The 15,176-nt window shown below is 56.5% G+C and overlaps 1 protein-coding gene across 4 annotated transcripts in view; it reads right to left on the minus strand.

The window, feature by feature from the left end:
* The window catches only part of TTLL8 (tubulin tyrosine ligase like 8), an 81,347-nt gene that overhangs the window by 28,341 nt on the left and 37,830 nt on the right, over positions 1 to 15,176 (minus strand). For all 4 annotated transcript variants that reach the window (XM_043563029.1, XM_043563027.1, XM_043563028.1 and 1 more), the window contains 3 exons: positions 14,127 to 14,370; positions 11,711 to 12,146; positions 10,621 to 11,101 (listed from right to left, as the gene is read on the minus strand). In XM_043563029.1, coding sequence (XP_043418964.1) covers positions 10,621 to 11,101; positions 11,711 to 12,146; positions 14,127 to 14,370 — 1,161 coding nt within the window. The remainder of the gene's footprint in view (positions 1 to 10,620; positions 11,102 to 11,710; positions 12,147 to 14,126; positions 14,371 to 15,176) is intronic.

Here is a 15,176-nt window from a genome sequence, read left to right on the forward strand (position 1 = left end):
TGGAGAGCATCTCTACGGCTCGGGCGTGGGCGAAGCCATTTCAGACGAGATGCCAAGGGCCCTGTCACAAAAGGAAAAGTTGACAAATTAGGCTCCGTGAAACACTTCTAGCCTTCAAACGGCGTCACCAAGGAAGCAAAGGGCAGGCCACTGACTCGGAGAAACGATTCTCAATACGCAGACCTGACAGCCTATATGAAAAGCGCCAAATAAATAACAAGGAGACAAACGACCTAATTTAAAAGTGGGCAGACGGCAGCCACGGGCACCTCACAAGGACGCCTGCAGAGCCGGCAAACACAGGGCGACGTGTCCAGCGTGATTTGTCGTCAGGGGAACACAAATTAAAGCACGCCTACCAGAGCGGCCGCAAACCTAAGCGTCACGATACCGAGGTGGGCGAGGATGCGCGGCAGCCAGAACTCACAGACGCGGGAGGGAGCCCGGAAGGTCGGGCCCACGGCGGAAAACGGGCGGTTTCTTCCAAAGCCAAGGGTGAGCCTCGCGGTGGCCGGCAAAGCAGGAGGACCGGCCCCTGGTGACCACACAGACCGGCGCCCTCACGGCCGCGCCGAACGGGATGCAGGCCCCCGGCCGTCGCAGGCGCGGCGGGCGGACCCCCGGACCTCTGCGGGGACAGCGAGCGCACCACCGCGTGGCAGTCGCACGACAGGCCGGGTGCGACAGGCGGTGTGAGCGCGCGGTGGGAAGCCATCCGTGCTGACCAGCGGGTAGCGGTTGTCGCCGACGGCCGGAGTACAGAACGGGGCGCAGGGGCTTCCCGCAGCGGGGACCCCTCACCCGGGCGGGGGTGATGCAGGTGTCTGTGCAAGACCTGCTCTCACCGCGTGCATGCCGTGCCTCGAGAACGTGGTGTAAAAAGAGGTCCCGTTTGCTACGGCATTAAAGCCACCGATGCCTGGGGAAAGAACCCCGGCGAAGTACGTGCCAGACCCCTACCGCCAACACACAGAACACAGCCGAGAGGAGAAGCCTCAGTTAAAAGGAGCAGATCGTGATCGCGGTCTGAAAGACGCAATATGAGAAAGGCATCAGTTCCCCCCGGGGTGACCTGCAGATTCAAGGTGATCCCAGACAGAACTCCAGCAACTTCTCTCCCCTTCCCTCCTTCCCTCCTTCCCTCCTTCCTTCCTTCGGAGTCGACAGGCTGATTCTGAGATCTCTGCGGAAATGCAGGGGACCGAGAATAGCTCCTGAACACAACGTGCTTCCCGCCTGCTGGGGACCTGCCGTGGCCCAGGGTCGCGGTGCAGCGAAGGCTCCAGGCACACCGCTCGGTTGGCCGGCTGGCTGGGAACACAGACCTGCCGGGAGGACGAGGGGTCTCGTGGAGCTGGCCGGTGGCCCGGCTGGTGGCCCGGAAGCCCGGGGCTAGCCTGCACAGAGCCCTCCCGGCGCAGCCGATCTGCCGCCCCGTGGCAGGGACACGCTGGCTTCTGTCCCGCGAGCCGGAGCCCTTGGCCGCGTGGGATGCTCACAGCGGACTCCTGGCTCACTCTGCGGTGCCCGGAACGGAGAGAAGCCCCGGACAGGTGGCGCTGGCCTGGGGACAGCCGGCGGGCGGTGGGGACGTGTCCTGCCCCGGAAGGGACACCTGTGCAAGGTGGCGGCAAAGCGTGAGGCTCGGCTGCGGTGACTCAGGAGGCAGAAGATCCCCTTGATCCGCTTGTGGCACCGGCAGGAGTGCTTGGGGGCAGCAAGCTGGGTTTCAGTCGCCATCTGTGGAGGGGGCAGCAGACGCCGTGACAGGGACAGAGGGAAGTCTGTCGCCTCTTCGCTCTTGTATGTATTTATTTTTTTACAACCCTTTACAAAGGTAAAGACCACTCCTGGCCCACAGGCCACATGGAAACAGGCTGCGGTTTGCCGACCCCTGACCCAGCATGCGGTGGTGTGCCTTTTGTCGCCTTGGCAACCAGCAACAGGCGACTGTTGGGGTGTTCGGTGGCACCCCAGGCCGCCTGCCACCTGTGTGGTACTGTGCAGTCGGTGCTGGGCCCACGCCCTGCTTCCTCGCCCCCTCCGGGGGACGCGGCCATCTCCTCGCTGCTGGGCACGGAGCTTGGCCCAGGCCGCCGGGTCTCTGCACCCTCCGCTGGCAGCTGGGCCCCAGGAGGGCTTAGTTCTGGCTCTGCCACCCGGATTCTCCTGTGGGGGCGGCAGGGTCCTTGAGCACCAAAACAGGGTCCATCCCCAGTAGCCCTGGCCCTTCAGATGAATGTTCCAGAAGGGAGTAAGGGATGGTGGAAGAAAAGGAGAACTGATTTTGTGGCCATGGATGGGGGACAGGAGCATGCACCTGCGGGGAGCTCTTAGAGCCTGGAGGTGCAGGATGGGGCCGTCGGGTGCTGTCCGTCCTGCAGAGCCGGCATGCGGCCCAGAGGCACCGTCTAGCAGCGGCTGTGACTGGGTCTGACCCGCCACTGGGTCTCCCACCTCCATACGTGGGCTGTGAAACCAGCTGGGTTATGGCAGGCACGGCCACCAGGGTGCAGCGTCTCAGCCACACGGCCCATGTGGCACAGCCGAAGCAAGTTTAACAGCAAAGCCCAACTGGAGAGACCTGTGCTCTCCAGGCCGTGCGTGAAGGGTGGGAGCTGAGTGGACAGAAGCTTCTCCGGGGGCGTGGGGGGCTGCTTTTCAGCCCATCTATTGCACCCCATGTTGGCAATGACATCAAAGATCAGAGGTCGGTCTCGACTCCGTCGTGTGGGTCTTGGTGAGTAACAGGTCTGCCACGGACTGTGCCCTGACTGTCCGAAATAAGACTCGCCAGTGCCCCCTGGGTCCCACCGCACGCGAATCCCGGGTGTGGAGGACACGGCTGAGGTCAGCGCCGCAGGCGGGCCTCTTCCCGCCACCTGGAGCCTGACGAAGGCAGCCTTGAACAAACACGTACCAGACAAGTTGAACGGATTTGGTGTCAGTCTGTCGGCCAGACTAATCTGAGCGGCCAGTAGAGTGGACACTCGTGTCAAAACTCGCCAGAGGCCGAGGACCGATGGGGGGATTGTTGGGAGGGACGGTCCTCCACGGGTCTTTTGAGCACCCTACACACTTTGTTGGGTATGCCAAGAATGCAAGGCCCTGACTGCCCTTTACCCGGGCCATTTCTCAGGGTCATGTTTGCAGTGAGCAGTCCTGAGGGATGAGATGGTCTCTCCCTCCAGACCGAGAGCAGGCTTGCTTACTGCTTGCTACTAAAGCAGCAGGGGCGCCTGGGTGGCTCAGCGGGCTCAGGTCATGATCTCACGCTCGGTGGGATCTAACCCCATGTGGGGCTCTGCGCTGACAGCACAGAGCCTGCTTGGGATTCTCTCTCTCCCTCTCTTTGCCCCTCCCCGACTCACTTGCACACGTGCATTCTGTCTCAAAATAAACAAACATTAAAAAAACCAAAGTGGCGGATTCCCCGAATCAGTGACACAACAAACACACTGTGTGGAGCACACACCTGGGCCATATCACATCATCTTTGTGGGACTGTCATAGATGTGCTGCTACCCGTGCTGTGCAGCGAATAATAATGTCCTTTGTCTCTGATCTAGGAATCTCATGTCTTCTGCCAGCATCCATGAAACAGCCACGGGCCAAGTGAATCCCAGACCAGATCTGTCTTTGTGGCTCATGGCTATCCGGAGGAAGGAGAGAGGATATAGAATCCAGAAGATGTAGGATCGTCACGTCTGGGACTTGGAGCCTGACACCGTGATTGGGACACTTTTAGAGCAGGAGGCGGTGAGCGTATCTTTGCTGTAGAAGGTAAGTGAATACTGGTGACCAAGACATTGGATTGTTGTACATTTGGTTATTGTTCAGACCATATTCACTCCTCTCCTCCTCCTCCTTCTTGTCGTAAGTGTCCTTTCTTGCCTACTGACTTGAGTCTGGCCGGTGCCATGTATGCAGTTGTGATAGAAGCTTCCAGGTGCCTGCATGGTTTGGCTTGCTCTCTCACGCTGATACCACCTGCCGCGTGAAGAAGACGCCCTGGGGAGCCACGGATCCCAGGAGGAGGAGACACGTGGAGCAAATCTGAACCAACCTGCAGGCTGGAGTCCAGATCAGCGTTCCCCAGCTGAACCCAGCATTGCTGCAGCTGACCCGAAGACACGTGAAAAATAAATGCTTGCTGGATAGATGCCAACGGGGTAGGGGAGAAAGGTGCCTTTGCAATGTAGCGTGATTCCTGCAGGAACCTCATTAAAAAACCAGGGGCGCCTGGGGGGCTCCGTCGGTTAAGCGTCCGACTTCAGCTCAGGTCATGATCTCACGGTTTGTGGGTTCGAGCTCCACATCGGGCTCTGTGCTGACAGCTCGGAGCCTGGAGTTGCTTCGGATTCTGTGTCTCCCTCTCTCTCTGCCCCTCCCCTGCCTGCACTCTGTTTCTGTCTCTCAAAAGTAAATAAACATTAAAAAAAAAAGATTCTCTCTCCCTCTGCCCCTCTTCCCTGCTCGTGCTCTCTTTCTCTCAAAAAATAAAAATAAAATAAAAGTACAAAAGTAATTTCTACACCCAATGTGGGACTCAAAACCCTGAGATGGAGAGTCACATGGGCTACAGACTGAGCCACCCAGGTGCCTTGAAGATCTTTTTAATAGATAAACCCACCAAGGGACTTGAATCTGGACTATCTAGAGAACTCCTGCAAGCCAATAGGAATAGAATAACCAAAAACATTGTCCAAATGCAAAAATGGCACTTCACCAGAGTATGTTCAAATGGAACATAAATAGGAAAAGGTGCCGAACTTCATTAGTCATCAGGGAAGGCAAATCGAAGCTACGATGTGAAGCCACCGCTCGTCTACACAATGGCCCAGATGGAAAGACAACAGCTAGTGTTGGTAGGAGCACGGAGCCACTGGAATGCCCTCACGTCGTTGTGGATGTAAACTGGCACATTCGCTCTGGGAAATTCCTTAGGAGCGCCTGCCAAAGCTGAATCCAAGACTCCGCGTTCCATTGCGACGGAACGGAGTAGATGTGTGTTCCCCAGGCTGAAGAGCAGTCATAGCAGTGCTATTTGTAATCGTCTGAATCAGAAATGACGTAAATGCCAAGAAATAGTAGTGTGAATAAATTTTGGTTGAGAATGAATTTTAACTACACGTGAGAAAAAAAATATCCAGCCGTACGTCAAGTCCAACATCAAGCAAAGTTAAAAAACCAACTGATGTTATCGCTACTTTAACGGTACAAAGGAGAAAAAGCTGATGGTAACTTCACAGATGCAAAAAACGGTTTTGAGAAAATTCATCACATACAATACAAATTTGAAAGAAATTAGAATAATTATAAAGAATTAGAGTAATAATTGGTAAGGATTCGAAACTTCTTTAACATGCTAGAGTGTCGATACATTTACATTTATAGCCATGACTTACAAAGACCTAGGAAAAACGTCATTATCAATGAGGGAATGTTAGAAACGTTCACTTAAAAATCAGGAATTCAAAAATAATACCCAACACTGTATAGGAAGTTCCAGCCAGGACAATATGACAAGACAAAGAAATTATAGACAAGGGTGGAATGGAAGGTATGAAGCTATTTGCACGTGATATAGAATTACTTATGTAGAAAACTCAGAATATACGTACGCATTTTTAGAAACCGTGAGAGAGTTGAGAAATGTGGCAGTATAGAAAATTAAAATATGAAAGGCAGTTACATCCTACACGCCAGCAGCCAGCAATGAGAAAATTATACCATACGCAGCAGCAAGACTATCAGGGTAGTAAGAATAACCCTAATGAAAGATGGACACAATCTCTATGGGGTACGTTGTGAAACTTAAAGAAGACGTAAGTAAATGGAGAAATATATCACGCTCATTGATAGGAGGATAAGATTTCATTAATTTGTCAATTTCCCCCCAATTGATCTAGGGATTCAACGCAAATCCAATCAAAATCTCAATAGGATTTGTGGTGGAACTTGATAAAAACAATTATGATATTTATATAGAAGGGAATGAATCCAAGAAGGACCAGAACCCTTAGGAAGATGGGCAGAGAGGCAAATTGTCCCTCAGATGTGAAGACAGTACAGCCTTGGGGGGGGGGGGGTGCAGATTCATCTGTGGAATAGAACAGACACTCCAGAGACAGACCCATGCATGTACAGAGTGAGATGTCAGTTCACAGTGGGAAAGAAAGGCATTTTTCAACAAATAAATGAAACAAAGTTGTTATTCCTATGGAGAAAGATAAAATTTTTCAAATAAATTTTTTAATTAAATTTTTTTTAAATGTTTATTTATTTTTGAGAGAGAGAGAGAGAGAGTGTGTGGGAGGGGTAGAAAGAGAGGGAGACACAGAATCTGAAGCAGGCTCCAGGCCCGATGCAGGGCTCAAACTCATGAGCTGTGAGATCATGACCTGAGCCGAAATCAGACGCTCAACCGACTGAGCCACCCAGGCACCCCAAAGATAAAATTTGATTGTTACCACACCATAGTCAAATATCAACTCCAGATAGGTTAGGACTTATATGTCAAAGACAAAATTTGGACTCTTAATAATAAATGTAGATAAATAATCTTTTAAACCTCACGGTAAGGAAAATTATCTTTTTTCTTTAAAAAATTTTATTTATTTCTTTTGAGAGAGAGAGAGAGAGAGAATGAGAGTAGGGGAGGAGCAAAGAGAGAGGGAGAGAGAGAATCCCAACCAGCCATCCAGGTTCCCTAAGGAAAAGTTAGTTTCTTTCTTTGATGTTTCATTTATTTTTAAGACAGAGAGAGCATGAACAGGGGAGGGTCAGAGAAAGAGGGAGACACAGAATCTGAAACACGCTCCAGGCTCTGAGCCGTCAGCCCAGAGCCTGATGCGGGGCTCGAACTCACGGACCACGAGATCATGACCTGAGCCGAAGTCGGACGCTTAACCGACTGAGCCACCCAGGCGCCCCTGAGTTTCTCGAGACAAAAGTAGCACTGACTTTTAAAAATATATATTGATAGCTTTGGCCACATTAAAATTCACAGTTTTCATCAAAAGATACCTTTAAAACACTGAAAATGCAGTTACAAACTGGGAGAAACTCCTCACAACAGATACTAAGAGCGTAACAACCCTACAGAAAAACAGGCAAAAGAGATGAACAGATATTTCCCAGAAGAGGAATTTACATAATTAACAAACGCACACTGAGATATTTAACACAACCAGCGAGATGTAAATCAAGATCACAACAAGACTGCTTTCTTAGGTCCATTTGGTTGGTGAAAATGAGCTAGCAATCCCGTTTGGAAGCATCTACTCACAAGAAACACTCACTTGTGCCCAAGAGACACATGCAAGAATGTTCCAAGAGTCATCGACCACAACAGCGAAGCCTGGAAACGATCTAAATACACAACACAGGAACACGGAAGAATAATTGTGAGATAGTCGCACAAAGAAATGAGCTACAGTAAAGATTCAGCAGCACAGATGAATTTTAGCAATTTGATATTTGGCGAACGGGTAAGCGCGATGCCCTTCTTAAAGAAGTGAAAACAGCTTAAAATGAAAAATCTTTGAAGAATACCGATAGATGCAACAAAAGGAGAATGGTCCCCTCAGGGGTGATTCAGGAAGACAGGGGTGCCAGAGACGGGTGGGTGCAGATACTGTTTGGTTCTAAATATGTTTTTAAGACAATCTGAATAAGAATGGGCCGTGTAAAGACAAACCATGAAACTATGCCATGAACCAAGGATTATGACCAACCAGAGCATATGCACCTGAGATGCAATGAATGAAGGAAGTTGTACACAGTGCAATAAAGTAAGAAAAAGATACAAAAGGTATAATAATGGCAAGGAAAAAGAAAACTCTTCAGATGACATAACTGTGTATGTGAGAAATAATAATAGTCTCCAGATTATTCAGAAGAAATAAAATTATTCAGAGAAATAATCTTCAGATATATTAACAGAATTGATAGAAATGTTAGCCAGATGGCTGGATTAAAAAGAAATCAGTTCATAAAAATCAATTCCATTTCTATCAACCAGCCACAATCTGTAGAAAAAACACAAATTTTAATACTACTTAGCCTAGAATCAAAAATAAAAACACATATAAGACTAAATCTAACTTTAAAAAAGTGCAAACAGGGGCGCCTGGGTGGCTCAGTCGGTTGGGCGTCCGACTTCGGCTCAGGTCACGATCTCGCGGTCTGTGAGTTCGAGCCCCACATCGGGCTCTGTGCTGACAGCTCGGATCTGGAGCCTGCTTCGGATTCTGTGTCTCCCTCTCTCTCTGCCCCTCTCCCACTCACATCTGTCTCTCAGAAATAAATCAAATGTAAAAATCCTTTAAACATGTTTGTAAAACTTTTTTTGGTGTGTCTTGACAAGCTGGCTCTGTAACTGGTATGGAAGGAAAGGGGTCAAGAGTCCAGAAGAGCGGAGTCATCTCTGAGGAAGAAAAACAAGATCGTGGGACTTGCCTGACCAGCCCAGCGACGCCCTAGTGGGCTGTAGCAACAAGGACATTGCGGCACTGGCCCAGGGCAGACGGACAGACCGACGGAGCTCACCAGAAAGTCCAGGGACACCGTCCGGGACAGCAGCAAGCTGCAGGTAGGTGGGGAGGGCCTTTCCACAGTGGGGAGCCCCGTAAAACTGCGATCAAACCCATCTCACACCGCACGCCAAATCAACTCCAGGAGCGTTAAAGACCGAAATGCACGAGCAAGCGGCACTTACAGAAGAAGCCGCCACCGGGGCCTGTCTTCATGAGCTCAGGGTAAGGGTACCAGCCACAAAACTCACCAACCGTAGAGGAAAAGGTTGACCAGCTTGGGTTTATCAAAATCAAGGTGGTTCTGCATGTCATAAGGAAGCAAAAAGACAAATCACAAAGTGGGGACAGTATTTGCAACAGTCAACGGAAAAGGAGAATCCAGAATAGACATCACTCCTACAAGTCGAGAAGAAAGAGACCCTTCCGGAAGAAGAGTCTACGGACAATTGGACGGAAGGCTCAGGTGGGTACTTCTCAGGAGGGGAAACACACGCCTGAAAATGGGCCATCTGACTGGTAAGCAGCAAAATGCAAATGAGCACCATCGCGCTGTCTCCAGAGGCGAACGCGAAGACGCATGCTGACACCAAGTGTCGGCAGCAGCAGGAGGCACGGCCCCGGTGTGAATGCAGTCAGAGTGCAGCCCCTTTGGCCGTGCTCATAAGGCCCAGTGTACCGGGTTCAAGACCCCCTCCCCATGAAGTCACGTCCACTTAGAACCTGTGAATCTGACATTATTTAGAAACCGCCTTTGCAGATGTCATCAGGTTAAGATGGCACCCTGGAGGGAGGGGGTGGGCCCCAATCCAACAGCAGTGTCCTTACAAGAGCGAACTTTGGACACAGAGACACAGAGAAGGAACACCACGTCAGGACGGGGCGCAGCCTGGAGTGGCCCAAGGACAAGCCAAGGAGCACCAAGCATTACGAGCAGCCAGCAGGAGCTGGACGAGACCAGGAGGGATTCTTCCCTACAGCCTTGAGAGCACGGCCCTGCGAACACCTTGACTCCAGACTTCAGGCTCCAGGACGTTCACAGAACACCTTTCTGTCATTAAGCCAGCCGTCGGCAGTGCTGTGTTACCGGAGCTAAGTTGAGGCTGTGTGCACCCCTCAACGCTACGCTTCTAGAAAGATGCCTGCGGAAAGGTGCACGCTGTGTTTTCTCGTAACAGCAAACAACCCAGAAAGAGGCGAGATGCTGAGCGGGAGGGCCGAGCGGCCTCAGTGGCAGACTGGACATGAGGTGAGGAGAGTGGGCGGGACTGGGGGTGTCCTCCCGGCAGAGGCCGGCCAGCGCTGAGGACAACCCGTGCCTTCGCCCCACAGACACTTACTGGGCACCGCCCGTGGGCCCCCGCACAGCCCCAGCTGCCGGGGTGAGCGGCGAAGACAGCAGAAGATCGCTGCCATTAGGGACCTGCACTCCAGGGGAGAGAGCCAGCCAGCAGACGGACGGACGGCAAGCACGCTTTGGTGCCAGGGAGGGAGGGGTGGGGTGAAAGGGGGGGAGAAAGGGAGGGAGGTGTGGGGAGAGAGACAGACAGAGACCCAGGCAGGCAGAGGGAACAGCAGGTGTGTTTCAGGAGGAGCTGAACCAGGCAGGGGTGTGGCAGCCGCCGGGCTCCTGCCTTTTCCTCACGCATACCTTCCGGCCCCTCTGGGGAAGGGCACTGAGGTACAGACCCGGCAGGGCCACCCCCAGAGACTCGGGGCTGCCCCACACCTGTCTTGTGCCCTGAGCCCGGGCCCAGGACAGGCTGGCAGGCCACGCAGGGTCAGCTCCGTCGGGAACCTCGGAAAACTGAATGCAGGAGCCCAGGGGCCCGCTGGCGCCCGTCCCCACCCGATGCGCACCACACCGCACACAGAGCGACACAGAGGCCACCCACCCGCTCCTGTGAGGGGCCCCGGGAACTGCTGCTGCCGGGACCCCGCGACCCCAACAGCCCGGCCAGTCCCAGGCCCGGGGCCGGTGCCCCCACGGCACACGCTCCCCGCCCCCGCCTCGCCCTGGAGGCCACGGAGCAGGCCACCCCGAGCAAGAGCAACCCGCGGTGTCAGCGCCCCGCAGCGCTACCTGGTGGCGTGAGCGGCTGAAACAGGGCGCCCTCCGGTGACTTCACGCTCGGGAGCACGGCCGGCCGTGCCCGCGCGCTTACCGTGTCGGCCCCCGAGCGTCTGTCGGACTCGGCTTTGGGAAGGCGGATTTTCGGGGCCTGACCGTCTGCGAGCTGAAAGTCACGAGTGGGGACCGCTGACTTCCTGGCGGACTGCGCCTCGCAGCGTCTCTCGGCCGGCCTCTTGAGGGGCGCGGGCAGGGTGCAAGCGGGCGCCTGTGCGTCGTCCGGCCTCAAGTCCCCGCGCACAGCCGTCGGGGGGCGGCCCGGAGCCAGGCCTGGCACGGCCGAGGGGGACCGCACCTTCAGCGGCTGAGGGTCCAGCAGCGCGGATGGGCGGTCAGCGCCGGAAATGGGCGGCATCTGCTTCCTGGCTCTGCGCACACCAACGCCTTCCACGCACAGGTCGGACCCGTGGAAGGGCGGAGGCTCCACCGCAGGCTGGGAGGAGGAGGGCCGCGTTGGGGGGCGGCTGGCCCTGCCCAGAGACCCGTGCTCCCCTCTCCCGCACCTGCTGGCCGGCCCGCTGGCTGGAGAAGCACGGGCCGCGCTTCTCTGTGGCTGGGCTGCCCACCAGCCCCCCTGCCCCCGCCCGCCCCCTGCTCCAAGGAGGCTCGGACACGGGGTCCTCCCCAGGCAGCCAGAGGGCCCGGCAAAGTGAACACCCCGCCCCGCGGCCTGGCCGGCAGGAAGACTCCCAGCAGCGAGTGGGCGTCGGAAAGACCCCTGAAGGAGGACTCGGTTTTCATCAGGGGGGAGGAGGGGGGACACTGCAGGCTGGAAAGGAACAGCCTAGTATTCGGAGTCTGGACACCACGGACCTCCCACGAGTCCAGGCAGGGGCCCTCCCTGTGGTGGCCACAGAGCAGGGGGGGGATGGCTGCGGAGGAGCGGAGCAAAGGTGGCTGGAGCCGGGGGAGTCTCCCCTGGGGGTGGGGGGCGTCCGGAGTCACTGCCCAGTTTGCCTGAAGTGGCTGCAGCCACGGAGGGACAGGCAGGAGCAGGTGCGACCCCCCCCCCCCCCCCCCGTCCCGTCCCGCCCCCACTCACCTGTCTCCACAGCAACTCAAAGTTGCCCACGTCGCAGTTGTGGTCAACCTTGCGACCCACCACCACCTTGATGGTGTCCTCCTGCACCTGGGCGCACAGCTGTGCCGTGACGGGCGTGGACGCGTGCATGCTGGGGCTGGAGTTGATCTCGATCAGCCAGGGCTGGAAGTCGCGGCCCAGGATGAAGTCGGCCCCGTACAGCTCGAAGCTGTTCTTGCGTGGCTCCACGTGGTCCTGCACCCCCCTCATGGTGTTGGCGACGGCCCGCTTCATGGCCGGGTAGATGACGCTGGCCCACACGGCCCCGCGGCCCCTCTTCTGCAGGTACTCCCGGAACCTGGTGCTGGTCCACATGTTGTGGCAGGGCAGCAGGGGGCTGCGTCCCTCGTCGTTCTTCAGGTGCTTCTGGATGGAGTTGTTGCACAGGTGGATGGCGCTGCGAGCCAAGGCCACGGTCAGGCCGTGGCCCCGGGGACTCTGGACCTGCGACCCGGACCCTGCCACCCAGGCCCCCAAAACCCTTATGCCCCACCGACCCTGACGCCCGCGCAGACACCTCCCCCCACGGACCCCCACGCCACCGCCCACCCCCCCTCCGGGACTCAGCTCGCGTGGCCCCGACCCCAGGCTCAGGGCGGCTGCAGGAGGGGCTCAGAGAGCTCCCAGAGCCTCAGTTTCCCCATCTGCACCTGGCAATGGACATGGGGCCCTTGAAAAGCTGGTGGGGTGAGACAAACTGAGAAAGCGTCTCTGTAAAAGTTTCATTAATTAATTGACACTCTTGCCTTGTTGCAAACAGGTTTTGAAACAGATACCCTGGCCTAGATGAACCATCTGGATCTGGATGGTGAAGCCTGTCCTGTGACCCCGGATAGGTCGTACTTCCATGGGACAGACAGAAGAAACAAGATATAGGCACACGGAAGGGTCTAGCAAACCCCGAAAACTGTGGACCGACCCACAGTGCCAACGCTGATTTTTGCCGCCATGTCCCAGGCTGGGCGATGCCCTGGCAGAATGACTTCGGGGAATCTCCTTCTGCCTGGGGCGAGGGCTATGGTCCCAGATGGAGAAATGGGGCTCAGAGAGGGCAAGAGTTCTGCCAGGCACTCCCTCAGGGCTTGGTGGGGCCAGGTGGCCTCGGGCGGGAGGGCTGGAAGGGCCTCCGTGGGCCTCTCGCTGCCCAGGAGGCTCTTGTGCACAGTGAGCTCAACTCGCCTGTGCAGGAGCCCCTGGCCCGGCAGAGACGAATTTGCTCCGTGAGCGGCCAGCCGGAACCTCCACTCCCACAGCCCCTAGCCTGGGGCCCCCGTTTAGTAGCTGAACAGCGGTCAGTCCTCCCAATTCTCAACGGCTCCCCTGTAAAGCCCCCGGTCAGGACGCCTAGGCACCCAGCCCCACACGCCTGACGGGGTCACAAAGCAGAACAGGGAACCCTTGGTTTGGACAGAGTCCATGGAAATTCTCCGCCTTGAGGATAGCGTGTTCCTGAGGCTTTGCCAAGAGGCCCTCGCCATCCCTGACACACACACATCCTGCCCACTTGGAGATCCCGGCGAGTGTGGGGTCACCGACCCCTGGCACCCCATTCCTGGATGTCGGAGCCTCTGCCCAGCACCTCCATGAGACACCCTCCCCAGCACCCTGCCCCCCCGGGGGCCTTGACATCTGGGGTGCTGCTCACACTGTTCTGGCCTTTTCTGGCTCAGGTGCTCCCACTCGCCTGGCACGGCCGGGGGCCTCCGAGGACCCCTCAGGCATTGTCACATCCCACAGGCTGCCCCGTCAGGGGCTGCACCCCTACCTCCCCCGCAGCTCCAGCAAGCCCCCCTACCCATCTGCAGGAACCCCCAACCCCCACCCCAGGGCTTCTGGGACTCACAAAGAGGAGGCACGGCAGGGACTACTGAAGGGGCTTGAGGGGTTGGCACAAGCACATGTGCCCTGGGAACCTCCAAAAGTGCCCTGGCCTGCGTGTCGGGCGGATCCAGAGAGAGACGGCCAGCGAGGCGGGCGGGTATGCACACCCAGATGGCCAGCTGGGGGTGTGCGTGGGAACACGGCCGGCCACCCAGCCCTCCTAGCAGAGGGTGCAGCCGCCGCCACGAGGGTGGCTCTGGACCCGCTGTGGAGACGCCATGCCCAGGCTGGCTGGCACCTCGTGGGCACATGGCAATGGTGCTTTTAGGATTTTCTGGAGAAGACACCCACATCACGAGGGTGCAGAGCACTGGCTCTGAAGGACAGTCGGCCTGGGCCTGCCCCTTGGGGATGGAGATCACTTAACCTACCCGAGCCTCGGTTTCCTCAGTGGTGCCTCAGGCGGTGACGGGTGCCGGCAAACGTGGCCTGGCACCCGGCCCACCACGCACCCCTTGCGCCCAACGCGCCCCCTTGGGCTGACGCTCCGACTGACCTGTCCAGGTTGTCCAGGGAGAAGCGCTGTGTTGAAAACCGCAGGTAGCTTTCCTTGTAGAACCAGATGGTCAGGGGGTTCCAGTCGGTGACCAGGAACCACTGCCTGATGTCAAACTTGGTGTCGTAGATGAGCAGCGGCGTCTCGATGTACTTCTGCACCACCCACTTGTTGTCCTTGGCGGACGGGTGGTCTGCGGTCACCAGCTGCAAGATGTCTTCCACTCGGTTCATGCACACTATGTCTGCAAGAGGTCCGCGCTCAGCCCAGGGGCACGGCACACGTGGTCGCGGTTCAGCCCCGAGACCCAAGACGGCTTTGATCCAGGACCAGGAGACAGCACAGCTGGGCAGCCAGGCAGGCTCTGTCCTCACGCGGAGGCCACAACCAGAGCATCCCTCGCGCTCTCCCAGCAGGGGGCCAGCCCAACAGAGGACACAAGTCTCAACGGAGGACACAAGAGTGGGGAGGGGCAGAGATGGGGACAGAGGCACTTTTATTTATTTATTTTTTATCACAGTGACAAAGATAATCTGTCACCATTTGTTGTCTTTTTATTTGAAAGAGAGAGAAAGCAAGTGAGTGGGGGAAATGGAGAAAGAGACAGAGACAGAGAGAGAGACAGAGAGAGAGAGGGAGAGGGAGAGAATCCCAAGCAGGCTCCACGCTCTATAGTGGGAGGAAGGTCAGGCCTGATGGACTGGAGGGAGCAGACAGGTGCTAGTGGCAAGAGGATCAGGCTCAGGATAGAGCCCGAGAAGGAGCCCCTGGGCCAGCCTGGAGGGGAGGGGCCAGCCTGGAGGGGAAGGAGCCCCTGGGCCAGCTTGGAGGGGAGGGGCCAGCCTGGAGGGGAGGGGCCAGCCTGGAGGGGAGGAGCCCCTGGGCCAGCCTGGAGGGGAGGGGCCAGCCCGGAGAGGAGGAGCCCTTGGGCTAGTCGGAGGGGAGGGGCCAGCCTGGAGGGGAGGGGCCAGCCTGGAGGGGAGGAGCTCCTGGGCCAGCCTGGAGGGGAGGGGCCAACCCGGAGGGGAGGAGCCCGTGGGCCAGCCTGGA

The sequence above is a fragment of the Prionailurus bengalensis genome, chromosome B4 (genome assembly GCF_016509475.1).
Source record: "Prionailurus bengalensis isolate Pbe53 chromosome B4, Fcat_Pben_1.1_paternal_pri, whole genome shotgun sequence".
NCBI lineage: Eukaryota > Metazoa > Chordata > Mammalia > Carnivora > Felidae > Prionailurus > Prionailurus bengalensis.